This window comes from Crocuta crocuta, unplaced genomic scaffold (assembly GCF_008692635.1).
Source record: "Crocuta crocuta isolate KB4526 unplaced genomic scaffold, BGI_CrCroc_1.0 scaffold675, whole genome shotgun sequence".
Lineage (NCBI taxonomy): Eukaryota > Metazoa > Chordata > Mammalia > Carnivora > Hyaenidae > Crocuta > Crocuta crocuta.
In genome coordinates this window covers 400,007-417,093 of record NW_027528796.1, presented here as the reverse complement: position 1 = coordinate 417,093, position 17,087 = coordinate 400,007, and the positions used below count along the sequence as shown (strand labels likewise).

General features: G+C 52.1%; 1 protein-coding gene across 1 annotated transcript in view; it reads left to right on the top strand.

Moving 5' to 3' along the window:
• Window positions 1–17,087, top strand: part of PCNT (pericentrin) — a 118,571-nt gene that overhangs the window by 29,958 nt on the left and 71,526 nt on the right. The window contains exons 11-16 of the mRNA XM_077755355.1: window positions 1,358–1,613; window positions 2,228–2,306; window positions 6,382–6,514; window positions 7,563–7,780; window positions 12,572–13,041; window positions 14,728–15,226. Coding sequence (XP_077611481.1) covers window positions 1,358–1,613; window positions 2,228–2,306; window positions 6,382–6,514; window positions 7,563–7,780; window positions 12,572–13,041; window positions 14,728–15,226 — 1,655 coding nt within the window. The remainder of the gene's footprint in view (window positions 1–1,357; window positions 1,614–2,227; window positions 2,307–6,381; window positions 6,515–7,562; window positions 7,781–12,571; window positions 13,042–14,727; window positions 15,227–17,087) is intronic.

Genomic DNA, 17,087 nt, shown 5'->3' with positions numbered 1-17,087 from the left:
CTGTCCTCACGTTACCATGAGGCACTTCTCAAGCGAGAGAGAGATAAAGCTTCTGGTGGGGCTGGCGTTTGCCTGTTCTCTGTGTTTGGGTGCTGAAGAAATGCCGTTGTCGGCGGGCGTTTGGGGGTGCCACTGTGCCTTGGCACACACCACCTCAACCCCAGGAGCTCACTTGGGCCAACTGCTGTCTCAGGCCCCTGTGTCCCCGAGGCTGACAGCCCAGCGTGCAGGGCCATCAGACCCACTGTAAGACCCGCTGTAAGGGGACTCCCTGCTGGCAGGCAGCCCCTTCACTAGGGGGCGGTCCGGAGATGCGGGTGTTCCTACCTCTGGTCTCTAGGTGGAGCCTTTTCAGCCTGGTGGTCACCCTTGCTGGGCAGATGTCACTGGGGGCAAAGAACAGGGTTGTAAGGAAGGCCCAGAAATGCGTGCGGTGGGTGAGGCCTCGCCTGGCGCACCCCCTCGCCCGACCCCACCAGCCTTTTCCTGTCCGCTCGCACCTTGTCTTTCCCACCAGCCTGTCGATGGTGGCGGCAGGTGGGGCCCATGGCTCTCCTGTGGATGGACTGCAGGTACGAGCACCTGTGCAGTTCAGTCCTCACATGGTCTGTGGGGGCCTCGCCCTGGCCTCCAGCGGTCCTTACGGGGATGTTTGCTTTGAAACTTCTGGGTGGTGATCAATTTATACCCACATTACTTGAAAGGTAATTAGTCATTAATTGTTGACCAATTAGATGTCGGTATTCTCTTGCTAAAGATAGTGGTGGTGATAAGTTCTCTTGAGGTCAGTGTGTATCATTGTTCTGTTGCTCTTAACAGAATATTGTAGACTTAGTGGCTTAAAGCCACACACGTTTATTAGCTGGCAGATGTTCTGTGGGTTGGAAGTGTGAGATGGTGTGGCTGGGTTTTCTGCCCAGGATCACCTGTAGCTGGAATCAAGGTGTTGGCTGGGCCTTGACCTGGCTCACTGAAGCTGTGGCAGATTTGAGTCCCTGTGGTTGTGGGGCCGAGGTCTTGTTTCCTTGCTGGCTGTTGACTGGAGCTCTCAGCTCCTCGAGGCTGCCCACCGTGCAGTCGTTCATGCTCAGAACCCCCTGCAGCCCACGGAGTGCCTCTCTCACACTTCCAGTGTCTCTGAGGCCTTCAGCACCCGCCTGAGAAAGCACTTTGCTTCCAGGGGGCCCATGGAATCTTCCCTTTGTGAGGCACCCCCAGTGTCAGCCCCCAAGGGTTCCCACTTCACCTTCATGGTGCCGAGACCGGGGCCCTTTCTGAAGTTGAGGGTTTGCAGTGTCTCTTGATGTTTCCTCTGCGTTTGATCTGAAGGTGACTCCGTCATTTCTTCCCATTAAAGAGTTATCCGGCCAGCTCCTGGCCCGTGCGCCTCACGTGGAAGGACTGGGGCACCTAAAACAAGACTTGCAGCAGCAGCAGCAGCAGCAGCAGCAGCAGGAGAAAACCGAGCAGGACTCTGAGCTGGAACAGTTGAGGATTTATTTTGAGCAGAAATTAAAGGATGCTGAGAAAAGTTACCAAGAAGACCTGATTCTGCTACAGCAGCGGCTACAGGAGGCAAATGAACAGTCTTTTCTAGAATCTGGGAACATCAGGTAAAGAAGTGATTTTTATCTTAAAGGTGTTTTTTTGTTTTTTGAAAGCTTTTCAAAAAGTTGAGAGAGAGAGCCCGTGCACAAGCATGTGCACATACACTTGAGCAGGGGAGGGGCAGAAGGAGAAGGAATTCCAAGCAGGTTCTGTGCTGTCAGCACTGAGCCCAACGTGAGGCTAGATCCCAGGAGCCCGACATCATGACCTGAGCTAGGAAATCAAGAGTCGGACGCTTAACCGACTGAGCCACCCAGGCTACTCTTCAAGGTGTTTTTGAAACATGGAAACCTTGACCTGAATTGAAATCTAGTTTTATTTGTGATTTTATGTCAGTCGAGACTTGTGTTTTAGAAATACATCTTATGTTTGGGCCTCAGAACGGGAGAGCGTTAAGGCCAGGAGCGGAGTGTGGCTTGTGGCATCCCAGGTCCCCTCTGCTCTGACACATGTCTCCATCCCGCGGTCATGCTGTCATGCAGAACTGCCTCGCTCAGCCGCGGGCTCCTGTCCTCCATGGGGAAGTAGGCTTGCGGTGGAGGGGGCAGGGAGGGAGGAAGCAGAGCTCCCCAGGAGAAAGGGCCCATGTGGCTGTTTCAAAACACATTTTCTCTCTTAGTTCACCGAATGCGTTTTTAGAAGAGAGGTCTGAAAAACAAAGGAGAGAGCACGTTGATGGACCCAGCCTTCAACCTGAGGTGATCGCCGGTTCTTTCCTTAACTGAGGGAAAGTGGACACATGATGTTAGTTTCTGGTGCACAAGGTAGCGAGGTGACATTTGTGTGATTGGAAGTGGTCACCACAGTGAGCCCATTAACGTTTGTCAGCACACAGGCCTGCAAAGTCTCTTTCTCTTGTGATGAGAACTTTAAAGATCTGCTCTTTCAGCAGCTTTCATTTTTTTTTTTAATGTATTATTTATTTCTGAGAGGGGGAGAGAGAGAGAGAGACAGCATGAACAGGGGAGGGTCAGAGAGAAAGGGGGAGACAGAATTTGAAACAGGCTTCAGGCTCCAAGCTGTCAGCACACAGCCTGACATGGGGCTTGAACCCACAAACAGTGAGATCATGACCTGAGCCAAAGCCAGATGCTCAACCGACCGAGCCCCCCAGGGGCCCCTCTTTTAGCAGCTCTCAAATGTGCAACACTGCACCTCTAACTAGTCACCAAGCTGTGAGTGACCTCCCCAGGACTTGTTCATTTTATAACTGGCAGTTTGTACCTTCTGACCCTTCACCCATTTCCCCCACCCCAGGTACCACCCCAGCTACCACTCGTCGGTTTTCTGTATTTGTGAGCTCACCTTTAAGTGAGTTTGTAAGTGAAGTCATGTGGTATTTGTCTTGCTCTGATTAACTTATTAGCGTTATACCCTTGAGGTCCATCCATGTCATCACAAATGGCAAGATCTCTTTTTTTATGGCTGGGTAGTATTCTGTCGTGTATACATATACATAAACCACGTCTTTTTTTTTTTTTTTTTAAATTTAAAAAAAATGTTTTCAGAGACTGAGAGAGACAGATCACAAATGGGGGAAGGGCAGAGAGAGAGGGAGACACAGAATCCAAAGCAGGTTGCAGGCTCCAAGCTGTCAGCACAGAGCCCAATGCGGGGCTCGAACCCATGAACCGTGAGATCATGACTTGAGCTGAAGTCGTATGCTGAACTGACTGAGCCCCCCAGGCGCCCCACACCACGTCTTCTTTATCCATTCATCAGTCTATGGACACTGGGTTGTGAGCACTTGAGATGTGGCCACTGTGGCCTTCCTGTCACCTGAGGTTCCCTTTTATTTGATGGTGATGCCTTGAGGTGTCGGTAGCCTGGGTCTCATGGCCATTATCCTGGGCAGATGGCATGCCGTCACGGAGTGCGGTGGCCTTGTGCAGGTGTGCTCCACCCCAGCGAGCAGTGACTCTGGCGTGAGCGTCCGTTGCTCTCATTCAGGGTGTGTCTCAGTCACCTCAAGTGGCTGTCACATACCACAGACCGGGTGGTCACATGGCAGAAATCGGTGGTCACATGGCAGAAATCGATCAGCTCAGCCTGGAGGCTGGAAGTTGGAGGTCAGGGCTGGTTTCCCCTGAGGCTGGGCTCCTTGCTCGTGGGCGGCGGCCTCTGCCTGTGATTTCTCTGTGCACACGCGCCCCTGGTGTCTCTGTCTCCAAACAGTTCTCTTCAGAGGCGTGGGGCCTGTTGTAACAGGATGTTTCCGGTTTCCCATTGTTTGTGTCCTTTTCTAGAACTCTGTGTCCGTGTGATGATTTCCTGGGACAGGAGCGCCATATGCTGGGTGCTCCCTCCCACTCCCTCTAGTGTCCTGTTGGGCATGGTGTGTCTGCTGCAGCAGAGCCCTCGTGCCCAGGACGGCAGCTCCCCCGGCCGGTGTGGCCAGTCCCACCCTCTGGGCTTTTCAGTCCGGGGACCGCCCTCCGCTCTACTTGGGTGGTCCATGCTGCGTGGGGGGCGGCCGTGTGTCTGCTGCACCTGTGCCCTCCGTGGAGATGTGAGGGCAGCCCCCGAGAACGTGTCTCCTTCTTCTGTGTGTTTGGCAGGTGTGACGCCCGGAACGTTCTCTGTTCTCTCGCCCCAGCGCCATGGAGAGCTTTCCGTCCCTCTGATCCCCCTTTGTGTGCAGGCCCTCCCTCCGGCAGCTCCGGGGTCCCCTCCGCACGCCCTGGAGCTCTGAGACGGCAGCACACATGCCGCCTGGGAGGGGGGAGGCCCCTGAACCCCTGCGAACCTGCTGCTCTTCTGTCCGCCACCATGCTTCTCCAGTGTCCTGTGCTCTCGCAGCAGCCCCTACGGATGAAGCCACCGATTTCCTTGTGTTTGTTAAGGTTTTCAGTTAAATTTCGTATTTGCATTGCATTTTTAATTTCTAGGGCCTCTACTTCCTTGCTCCGTCCTTCTGTCCGTGCCACGGGGGCGGTGTTCTCTCTTGCCTCCCTGAATATCATTGGTGTTAAAGGGTTTCTTGTGCCTCCTCTGTGTCCCTGCTTTCTGTCCCTCTGTCTGGGTCTCTGTGAGGACTTAGGTGTCTCCTGTGTTGGTCTGAGACCCACGGCCATGTCTTCATGGGAGGATGAGGCAACATTGGTCTCGAGGAGCTCTGGCTGGGGTCCCGCCTTAGGCGGTCAGGTCTCCTGTCCCCAGGTCCTGCCTCCTGGCCTGTGTGTGCACCCCGGGGCGTCTAGCCCCTCTGTCCCCTGGACCCCAGGCCTGCTTCGGACACTGATTTCTATCTTTGAGGTTGGTCAGCTTTGGTTCATTGATTACCTCTTTCTGTTTCTTCTCCTCATAGGTTTATAAGTTAAACTTTGTCTGTCATCGTAGCCACGTTGCAGGAAGGAGGGAAGATACAAATGATAGAACATGTGTGTGTGTGCATGCATGCGTTCAAAATTTCAACAGGCCACTGTGCCCTCCTCAGGGCGCCTGGCTGAACTCAGTCAGCTGTGTGGGAGGGAGCCCCGCTTCCCTCCCAGTGCCCCTGGGCCTTGCCAGAGTTTGTGTGTCCCTCGCTGGTGGCCAGCTGGTGTCCCATTTTTAGTTTGTGTTTCTTTGGTTTTTAATAAGGCTGAGCATCTTTTCACCTACAGCTGGCTATTCTCTCTCTGATGCTCAGTCTACACCTTTGCTCTCGAGACATTTGCCCCTCCCCTGTGGTTCGGAGCCCCCCCTGCTACCCTCTCGCACTGGTGCTCGCGGGCCTGGGTCTGCAGTTGTGCGTCCTCCCCCGGCCCTTGGCTCTTCGTCCGCGCTCTCAGAGCGTCACACTGTTTCCCTGTACCACCTCCTGATTCTTTTAAAGTCTTTTTAGTTTTAATTTTATCCACCTGAGATTTAGCTGTCGTCCAGCGGGAGGAGTAGGCTCTGAGTGTATCTCCTTTTTCCAAATGAGTCACTCTTCCAGGCCCGACTTGTTAAAACACAACCTTTCATGTGCTTACAGTTGTCCCAGGGGCACGAGTCTGTTTCTGGAGTCGATTCTTCCTGTCAGGCAAGTGGTTCTTTCCTATAACAATGTAGGAATTTAAGTCTTGGCTTTAAAGATCATTTGAGTTTATTGTGAACTAGAAGCTTAGGTTGGTTTGACTCCTCTGTGATTTTTGAAGAGGGTGGATTTCCTATTTTAAGGGAAACAGGGAACATCAGTACCTACGCTGAGCCCTCCCTTCCTCCCTTCTAGAGGAGGCGTCGGTTGGGCCTCTTGTCAGGGGTGCTCACAGCAGTGACCAGAGACCCTTCCTTGGAGGCAGGTCCATGTCCCAAGCAAGCAGCATGTGTCTGGCTTCACAAGGGGATGTGTGGTGGGGAGACACAGGTGGGAGTGAGTAGCCTCGGGAGTAAATAGGCTGGAGAAGTCCGAGGGCCCCCACTGCTGCGCACGGTGCCTTTGGGAGAGGCTGAGGCCCTGGCCCTGAGAGGGGTTCTGGTCAATCAGGGTCTGCCTGCAGCTCTAGCTGCAGGAAAGTTCTGGTCAGGTTCCCAGGAATGGCCTGCTTGGCATCCCTACAGCTGGGGCCTGCATTGGCCTCGGTGGGCACAACCCGGGAGTGAGGAGGGCTTGCCAGCCAGTGGTGCACGCCCGTGTCCTCAGGGCTGCAGTCACCATCTCCCTGAGTCACTTGGCCCCCCTAGAGGTGAGATGCTGGGGACGGGGGGACGCTGTGAGCGTGCATGCCCCAGAGAGAGTTCCATGGGAGGCGAGCAGAGAGGCCTGTTGTAACGTTACCTTTGTGACTTTTTTCCTGCGTGTGCACACAGTTAGAAGAAGCCCGCTGGCGCCAGCTAGCAGCGTGGAAGTCTCCCCTGGAAGTCCGGCAGGAGGCGGGCCTCGTGGGGCCACAGGCGTTGGAAGGGGAGCAGCGTGCAGGGCTCTCAGAAGGGCCTGGCGGAGGTGTGTGTACTTCCCTGCCGCCTGTGTTGGCGGCTGCCTGGCCCACAGGGAAGGGCCTGTGGGAGGCTGTGGGTTCTCTGGATGCACCAGCCCTGTACTCTGCAGGTCTCCCTGGCGGTGTCCTCAGAGTTAAGGGGCCAGGCTCGGGGCATGTCAGGAGAGGGCCTGACTGGGTGCAGCATTAGGGGGCACAGGAGATGGGGCCGCCTAGGAGGTGGCAGACGGAGAAGCCGTGATCCTCCCAGGGCCACAGATGGGGACGAGCAGTGGCCCGGCTGCTGAGGAGATCAGGTGTAAGGCTGGCCCTGGACAGGTTCCAGGAGCCCGGGCAGCGCAGCTGCTCACTGCTGTAGCTGGGCCAGCGCTGGGGTGGGTGCTGTTGCCACCCCTTGTCGCCCTGAGGAGGCGAGGCAGAGGGTTCCACTCGAGGGTATGGGGGCCAGGTCTATGTTGCGGTGCTCTGATGTGACCACCTGTTTTAGCCAAGGGCTCTCTTGGAGCCCATGAGGTAGGCTGAGAGGAGGAGCGTGGTCCCCGAGAGCCAGGGTCATGCTGTGCCTGGCGTCTGCCCCTCACTGTTCTCTTTCCTGTGTGAGACGTCCTTCACGGCCACCGCACAATGCGTCATGGTCACTGGGCAGTGATGGCCACACACAAAGTGCCTGTGTCTACTGCTCAGATCATTGTTGAACCCAGGAAGGTAACAAGGCCCAACCTGAACAGCCCAGGAGGGGCCCGGGCCACCCCTGGCCCAGAGCCACGTCCCTCACACGGTGGGGTAACAGTCACCTGATACACAACCAAAGGGACTGAGTGGGTGGTGAGTGGGTGTGGGCGGCTCAGGATAGAGCAGCAGCTGCAGGCCCATCTTCTGGGGCTGGGGGCACAAGGGTGCTGTGCTGTGATGGCCCACGCACTCCTGACTGGGCTCACCCTGGGGGTGGCCGGGGTTGCCTGAAGTGTTGGCAGGTGAGTGTTCTTGTCTGCTGTGTGTGACGTCCTCGAGGCTCGCTCCTGACTGTCGCCCCTGCCTTCCGTCCCCTCACAGAACTCGCTCGGGTGCCTCTACGCGGGGCGCGGGACACGGCCTTGGAGGTAGAGGCAGAGGTGGCGGCCAGAGTCTGGAGTTTGGAAACCGAGCACAAGCTTAAGCTCTCACTTCTTCAGTCGGAGCTCAGGGAGGAAATTGATGTCTTAAAACTAGAAAATAGGAATTTACACGAGAGGTTGCAGCATGGAATCCGCCTGAAAGAGGACTTGGAGAGGGTAAGTGTGGCTCCAGCACGCCTCCGCAGTGGCACACTCCCGTGGCGGCCCCCACGGGTCCTGGGGTTCCGTCCCTCCTGCCACTCGCAGCCATGTTTGCCCAGTGCCTCCTCACTGTCGGGATGGGGTTCCCCCCAGAACTAGGCCAGGGTTTGACCCCTTGTTCCTCCTTCCCCCTGCTTCTGGGGTCAGGGGACTGTCTGGGCGTCCTGAGACGAGGCAGGGTGACAGGCTGGTTGGCATGGACATCTGCAGGCTCTGCACACCCTGGTGTCTCCAGGGCTGTTGAGCCCCTGGCTCTTCTTGCTGACCGTCCGTCGTGCAGCCAGAGTGCGCCGTGCGAGTGAGAGACCCCCCCGGGCACCACGCACGCCGGTGGACGGTGGCGCGCGCAGCCTCAGCTGGATTCCTAGTAGGCTTGGCTGCGTGTGCTGCTCAGGGTGTGGCCCATCCCTGGGTGGGAATAATAGAACCCATGTGATTGGAGCTTTTTAAAGCCTTTTGCACAAGTGTGCTGACTGAGCCATGTTCCCTCCACGTCATGCTTGTGGCCTGATAGTTTCCCCTGTGTTCTTTTCTGCAAAGGTATTTTTAGATTTTCATTCTCCATCAAAACTGAATCTCATATGACATTACTACCGGCATGTTTGATCCTGTGTTATTCTTTCAGGCAATGGTGAGGACTTGTGGCCAAACTGAACTAAAGACAGAGCTTTATGGAAAGCTGTGTGGGCTTCCCTTTTGGTGTTTAGGTGTTTGTATATTTTCTGGACCACCGTTTTACCTGCTTACACCCATTACTGAGAGAAGGGTGTAGAATGATCTCTTTTCCCCTTTAACTTTGTCCATTTTTAAGTATTTTAATTTTTTTTTTTAATGTTTTATTTATTTCTAGGAGAGAGAGAGAGAGACAGTGTGAGCAGGGGAGGGTCAGAGAGAGAGGGAGTCACAGACTGAAACAGGCCCCAGGCTCTGAGCTGGCAGTAGGCACAGAGCCCGACGCGGGGCCTGAACCCACGAACCACGAGATCATGACCTAAGCGAAAGTCGGACGCTTAACCGACTAAGCCACCCAGGCGCCCCCATTTTTAAGTATTTTAAAGTCTTGTTATTACATGTGTACACATTTGTGATCATTGTCTTCCTGAGTAAGGTACCTTTTATTGTTAAGGAGGTATTATTATTATTTTTTTTCCCCTCTTCTCTGTATTGTTTTTTGTAGCACTGTTTGTATTGCAGTCTACTTTCTCTTTCATCAGTATAGTCATTCCGGTCTTCATTTGCATTTTGTTTGTGTGGTGTACCTTTTCCTGTCCGTTTTACTATTACTCTGTTGAGAGTAACTACCTGGACTCAGTGTCAGACCTCCATAGGTTAAGGGCTCAGTCCCATGAGACTACCCCCACTTCAGAAGCCATTTGCAGTTATTGGGTTCCCAGGTTACTTATTCACTTCTGTCTGACTTGGCTTTAAAGTCTGAATATGCCCAACTGCACCCACACCCCCTTTCAGGCTCACAGAACCCAGGGAAACAGTTTACTATTAGCAGTTATTATGAAGAACACCAACTGAAGCCACCAAATGGAAGGGATGCATAGGCTAAGTTGGGGGATGACATGCAGCCGCCATGCCCCCCTCTGGTCATGCCACCGCTCAGTGCCTCCACACACTCACCCACCGACCATTTAGGGGTTTTTATGGAGGCTGCGTTACACAGGTGTGGTTAATTAAATCGTTGGCCGTTGATGATTGAACTCCATCTCCACCCCTCTTCCCTCTGTGGAGGTTTGGGGGTGTGGGGCTGAAAGTTCCAGCCCTCTAATCATGCTTGATTTTTCTGGGGACCAGCTCCCATCCTGAAGCCACCCAGAGGTCCCCAGACACCTGCCATCTCATTAGCATACAAGAGACTTTCTCTTGTTTCAGGGATTCCAAGTGTTTTAGCAGCTGTGTGTTAGGAACTGGGCACAAAGACCACGTATTTTATTTTTTAATATGTTACATGTATGCACAGCATGTAGTTAGATATATTCTTTAAAATTTTTGTTAATGTTCATTATTTTTGAGAGATAGAGAGACAGAGCACGAGCTAGGAAGGGGCAGAGAGAGAGGGAGACACAATCTGAAGCAGGCTCCAGGCTCTGAGCTGTCTATTATATATATTTTTTTATGTTTATTTGTTTCTTTTTAGAGTGAGAGAGAGTGGGCATGGGAGGAGCAGAGAGAGAGAGAGAGAGAGAGGAGAGAGAGAGAATCCTAAGCAGGCTCCACACATCAGTACAGAGCCCGACGTGGGGCTCAGACACACAAACTGTGGGATCATGACCTGAGCTAATGTGAAGGGTCGGACGCTTAACATACTGAGCCACTCAGGCACCCTTATAGTTGGATATTTTAAAAACTTCATTCTGACAAACTCTAACTTTTATTGGAGTGTTTAGTTTATTAATATTTTGGTTCATTATTGATCTGGTTTGACTTTATGTACCATTTTGCTATTAGTTTTCTACATTGTCCATCTGTTTTTCTTTGTGTTTTCTTTTTTTGTTTCCTCTGTTCCTTCTTTCTTGCCTTTTGGATTATTTGCATATTTTTAGAATTTTTTTTTTTTTTTTTAATAAAGCAAAGCCCAGCATAGGGCTTGCAGTCACAACCCCAAGAACAAGACCTGAGCTGAGATCAAGAGTCAGAGACTTAACTGACTGAGACACCCAGGTGCCCCTTAGGATTGATTTTTATGTCTCTGTTGACTTCTCAGTCCTGCTTCTTTGCATTGTGTGTTTAGTGGTTGCTTTCGGGAGTAGAACATAACATTTTCTTCAGTCTTCTCAGGGTTAGCAGTATATCATTTCAGATCAAATGTGAGAGCCCTGCGATTGTCTAGGTGCATTTATCATGTTTGTTTTTTATGCTGTAATTCTTACAGGTGTTGCATCTGTCTGTGTGGTTAAACTCCACAGTATAAGTTTTGTTTTGAGTATTCCTAAATACTTGAAGGCACTTAAGAGGAAAAGGAGTCACTTTTACCATTTACGGTGCTCTTTGTTTCTTCCCAAAGGTCTGAGTTTCCATTTGGTAGCATTTCCTTTCAGCCTGAAGCACTTCCTTTAGCCATTCTTACTGTGCAGATCTCCTGTGCAAGTTTTCTTTTACCTGAAAATCTTTTGTCTTCTTTCTTGAAGAAAATTTTTGCTACATCTAGAAGGCAAGGTGATAGGATTTTTTTCAGGATTTGAAGGTACTGTTGCTTCTGACTTTATTTCTGATGAGAAGTCAGTGATCATTCAAATCAGTATTTACCTAAATGTAATGTGTCATTTCCTTTTAGCTCTTTCAAAGAGCTTTTATTCTCATTTTACTATGATGTGCTTAGGTATGATTTTCTTTGGTATTTTTCTCTCATGAAATTCTTTTTTTTTTTTTTTTAGCAGACTGTTAACTTGGCGAGATTTTGACTCCATGTTATATCATCTCTGTGTTGGTCAGCTCTTGGAGTCTGCCCACACATGTATACATCAGCGATCAGCCTGAGATTTGGGCTAGGCTTATACACAGTATTTGCAGCTTTCCCTCTCTCTAGCTCTGTCCTAATGGGCTTTTACCTCCCACTTTCTACTTCTGTTCAAACAGGTAAGATGAGAGGATTTTTGTGTGTATGGCATGGACAGGTAAATTGCCCAGTGCTCTTATTTTCTCTGGGTGTCCAACCCTTCTCCACACTGCTTGCCTTAAATTTGTTTTAAAAGAGATTTTTTTTTTTTTTTTTGAGAGAGAGACAGAGCATGAGTGGGGGTAGGGCAGAGAGAGGGAGACAGAATCTGAAGCAGCTCCATGCTCTGAGTTGTCAGCACAGAGCCTGATGTGGGACTTGAACTCATGGACCATGAGATCATGACCTAAGCCAAAGTCAAATGCTCAACCAACTGAGCCACCCAGGTGCCCCACAATTTGCTTGTTTTTAGATGCTCTCTTGGGCCCTCAGGTAGATTCATATATTTTTTTCCAGAGTTTATAGCTGTTATCTCTGGGAGGGTTGGCTTGATTAGAGCTGCTCAGCCATCTCCAGAAGCAATGACCCTAAACTTTAGTTTTTGTAACTTCATTTTTTTAAAGCAGACTCTACATTCAGTTTGGGACTTGAACTCATGACCCTGAGATCAAGAGTTGAATGTTTTACTGATTGAACCAACCAGGCACCCTTTTAATAACTTAATTTTTAAATAAGGAGTTGAGGTCTATCTTAAGTACTGTTTTTAGTTTTATTTCTTTTTGATGACGTTCAGTAGTTTGTTGACCTATTTTCTTTCCGTTTTTGAGAGTCAAAACATTTGCCTACTTTCAGTTTTGTGATTCATCTCCCTTTTCAAAAGATACTCTTAAAAGTATGAATTGTAGCTTCTCACCCCCTTGCTGAAGTTTCTTGTAGTTACTGGAGTATGAATGAAGCAAGGTCAGAGGCTTGAACACGTTGTGCTTTTTGCTGTTACTATTCTCATGGACTTCCCGTCTCCTCACTGAGGTTGCTCTCCTCTGGCGGGGTAGTTGGCCTTCCCTTGACCGAAGACCCATGACATGTCTGATGCCACCCCCCGTCGCCCGCCTTTGCTGGTCTCGGCACACAAAGAATGCCTCCAGCTCTGTCTTTGCTCCACACGTGTGTACGTGTCCATTTCTGTTAGTTTGTCCAGGCCTGACTGCCCCAGAGGTGAAACAGCTGGTTTGGGGGTTATGACTGCCAGTTATCCTCTCTTTTAATTTCTTCTTTCTTGAATGAAATTGTGTTGCTTGTAGATCAACTGTAAGTTAGTTGAAGATCACCAGGAGGAGCTGAAGAAAGCGAAGGAGAAGATTCAGCTAATGAAGCAAGAATTCAAAGAAAGAGAGGCAGAATGGAAGGTAACAAGTGAGACTGTAAAGAGAAAAGCTGAAGAGGAAGTAACGCTGATGCTCCTTGACCTCAGAGAACAAGCTGAATCTGAGAAACAGTTAATAATAAACAAGTTTGAGCTTCGAGAAATCAAAATGAGGCAACTTCAGGATCAGCAGGCGGCCCAGATCCTGGAACTGGAGGGGTCCCTGGTGGAGCAGCAGGGCCGCCTGCGGCAGCTGGAGCTCGGGCTCGCTGGGGACGAGCTTCCGCGGTGCAGCCAGTGCGGCCGGGAGCCGGGGAGCGGCCTGGCTCCTGCGAGCAAGGACTGGGAGCGTGCTGCACTCCGCCTGCAGGAGGACTGTGCCCTCCAGCTGATGCTGGCCCAGAACAGGTGGGTGGCGTCCCCGTAAGAGTGTGCGAGGTGTGGGCCATCGGCCAGGTTCCCACCTGAGCCCTGACCCCCAGATGCCCAGCAGAGGGTGCGAGGCAGACCCCCTGGGAAGATGTGCTGTGGGCTTTCAGCAGGGCAGGAAGGTCTGCAGGAAGGTGGGGCTGAGTGGTCTTCCCCCTAAAATAACAGCAGCACAGAAGCACACGTCCTGACGCAGATGTGCTGGGACACAGCAGAAACTGTCCACATCCTTCTGCTGGGGGCTGTGTTCCTTCAGGGGACACCGCCGTGCACACCTTTTCCACATCATTTTTGTTCTTTGCACATTTTAAAATTTCAAAAGCAAGACTTTACACTTCTTTTATCAAAAAGGCGTGCAGTTTATCCATATTTTCTTTTTGTGTTTTTTAAACTCATACGTGTATTTTAAAAAATAAACTTTTCCTTTCTAAATATAAACGTACTTCCCTTCAATCGAATGTTCAGATCTTCACCCATCATGTGTAAGCTGGATGGATTTGGGCATGACGCCCAACCTCGTGAAACCTTCATGATCTCCCTGTGTGGTAATGGTAAATGGGGTGATCTGTGGAAACGCTGTCATAGGTATCTGGTGGAGGGCTGGCACAGAGACATAGTCATGGGTCTTACCTTTGTGAGAAGTGGCCAAGGTACATCACTAGTGTGTAATGTGCACCCAGTTGAACTTTAGGCTTTCTGATTAGAAGTTCTGGGGCGCCTGGGAGGCTCAGTCGGTTAAGCATCCAACTTCGGCTCAGGTCATGATCACACAGTTCGTGGGTTCGAGCCCCGCGTTGGGCTCTGTGCTGACAGCTAGCTCAGAGCCTGGAGCCTGTTTCAGGTTCTATATCTCCCTCTCTCTCTGACTCTCCCCTGCTTCACGCTATTTCTCTCTCTCAGAAATAAGCAAAACATTAAAAAAAATTTTTTTTAAAGAAGCGAGTCTTTCTACCTGTGTGTTTGCCAGCCAGCACCACCTCTGGCTCTTTCTAGCTTGTGTCCCTTAATTCACAACTGAACTTTTCCTGAGGTCTCTGCGGCCCAGTGGGCTTCTGCAGATGATACTGTGTCTCTTCCCTGTCGAGGTCCTTGTCACCATGAGTGAGCAGTCACACTTGCTTTGCCGTGGTATTTGTGGGAAACGTGTGTGTGCTTTTTATTTTAAATTTTTAAATGTTTTATTTTTGAGAGGGAGAGAGACAGCATGAGCAGGGGAGGGTCAGAGAGAGAGGGGGAAACAGAATTGGAAGACAGGCTCCAGGCTCTGAGCTGTGAGCACAGAGCCTGACACGGGGCTCAAACCCACGAACCGTGAGATTATGACCTGAGCCAAAGTCGGACGCTTAGCTGACTGAGCCCCCCAGGCGCCCCAACATGTGTGTGCTTTCTTGCTGTGGCTCCGGTGTCCTCCAGTTTGTGAGCGGGCATGCCTGGGCTCTGGCCTTTGAGCTCCTGTGGCTTCGCGTGGCCCCTTTGCGTGGCACTTACTTCTGATGGTGGTGCTCTCAGACCACCTGTGGCAGAGGGAGGAGGAGCAAGAGCAGTTAAAATCCAGGAACAACGCAGTGTCTCCTGTAGGACGTGCGAGTCTGTATTTCAGAGTGAGGTCGGCGCTCTTACAGCTGCGCGTCCTGCTGCCCGTGTTCACTCTGCGTGTCCTCGCAGGTTTTTAGAAGAACGTAAAGAAATCACGGAGAAGTTCACCGCGGAGCAGGACGCCCTCCTGCGGGAGGCCCAGGAGAAGCACGCCCGCGAGCTCCGGCTCCTCCAGGAGACACACCAGCAGCGCATCGTGTCCTTGACGGCGGAGCTGGAGGCCCGGCAGCGGGCTCAGGCGGAGGAGCTGCGGGCCTCCGTGGAGAGTGAGCAGCGGGCTCTCTCGGAAGCCCGCCTGGCCGAACTGCAGACGAAGCATGCCGCCGCCGTCAGTGCTTTGGAGGCAAGACACTCGTCACACCTGGATTCTCTGGAGTCCCGTCACCTGTCTGAGATGCAGGCTGTGAGGGAGGAGCACAGGCGGGCCCTGGAGCAGCTGCAGGCACACCTCGCGGAGCAGCTGCAGAAGAAAGACGCTTCTCACTCTGTGGTGCTGACTCAGGAGCTAGAGAACGAGCCGAGCCATGGCCGGGACCTTCCGCCCGCAGAGGACGGCCTGAGGACACAGGTGAGCACCAACCGCTTTGAGGAGCTTTGGGGGGCATCGCGGGTGAGGCAGGTCTCCGGGCAGGTCTCTTCCTGCCAGCCGCGAGCGCGTCTCACGGTCTGCCGCCGTCTGTGGCAACTGCGGGGGCGTTCTTATGGCGGGTTAGAATGTGAGCTTTTTTTAAAAAAAATATTTATTTTGGGGAAGTGTAAGCAGGAGAGGGGCGCAGAGAAGGGGACAGAGGATCCGAAGCGGGCTCTGTGCCAGGAGTCACAGAAGTGAGCCGAATGCGGGGCTGGAACTCACAAACTGAGATCATGACCTAAGCCATAGTCGGACGCTCAACCGACTCAGCCAGTCAGGTGCCCCTAGAATGTGAGATTGTTTCTTTTTTTTTTTAATAAGATTTATTTTTAAGTAATCTCTGTGTCCAACGTGGGGCTTGAACTCCCAACCCCAAGTTCAGGAGTTGCATGTGGTACTGACTGAGCCAGTTAGGAGCCCCTGTTTTAAGGTATTTGATCACAGAGCTCTTGGTAAAGGCTTTGATCTCTGATCCTAGGGAGATGTGCATGTTGTGTGTGTGTGTGCATATGTGTGTGCACACGCGCATGGAATTCAGCGTGAGGCGTCAGGTTTCAGGGCGCACGATCTCAACCCTCGTGGTAAGATGGTTCCAAAGGCCTCCTGTTGTGCACACACACCCTCAGGCCCCCTTCATTGATGCTTCATGAAATTACGTCTTTCTGTCCTGTCTCGAGCAGGGACTGCTGCTTGACAGGTACTTTAAGTTTTAGTGTGGAAGGGGATTTCTGGAAGGGCCGGCGCCCCCTCTCCTCACCTGCAGAACTGCAGCACCTGTCTCAAGACAAAGCACTCGTCTCTTTGGCCCGAAACCGTCCTGTCACGCAGACTCTGGCTGGGGTGGCTGCGGGCTTCGTCTCGCAGCGGGCGGCCTGCTCCGTCCCTGCGCTGGCCTGCTGGGCACGCCAGGCTCCCGGACGTGGGTGGCGCCAGGTGCCGCCCCCTGCAGGATGGGATGTGCGCCTGCTCCTGCCTAGGGTGGTGGCATGATCTCCATATGGTGGTGAAATCAAGGAAAAATCACTGTTCTGGTGACTCAGTGTCCCGTCGAGCACTTAGGAAGTCGGTGTTCCAGACTGGAGTGGGAAGTCTCGGGCTCGTGTAAACACAGGGACCGCCTGGCTCGCAGCTGTTTTTGTAATGAGGCGTTCCTGCGACGGCTTCGTCCTCACTCGTGGTGAGTCAGCTCCAAAAGCTAGTGTACCCTTTGTCTCCGTTCAGCTCTGCTTAGGACGGGAAGGGAAAGGGCAGCCCTGCTGTTAGTAGGTGTGATGCCTTCGTTTTACGTTTCGATTCTGCCCGTTCTGTGTCACCCGAGGTGCGGCCTTGCGGGAAAGCGCTGGAGTTCTGGCGTCCTTGCACTCAGGCCTCCGCACAGGCGTGGGCGGCCCCAGCCACGGCTCCTCAGGAATGGATGGCACCACCGTGTCCCTTTGGTGTGAACCTGGGGGTCGGTGTGAGGACGGTGGGCGGTGCCCCTGGCCCGTGCTGCTCTCCAGCCGTGGGTCCTCCAGTGTCTGCTTCGGTTTCCTTCCGTGCTGACAGGTGGTGTGGGGAATAGGGCCCGTTTCCTGCCCGTGGCTTTACATTAGGTTTCTTGGTTTAGTTGATTCAGAATAAATGAAATTCTCAAAGAATGTTCCAGAGGGAGAAACAGGTACATGTTTACACATGAAACTGCTTGTGTTTATTGATTGAAACTGCATTTTAAACCATGGCAAATTTGATCATAAGGAGCATGTGGAATGTTTATCAGCTTTAAGATGGGAACCATGTGGTGGGTGGCACGAGGTGCAGT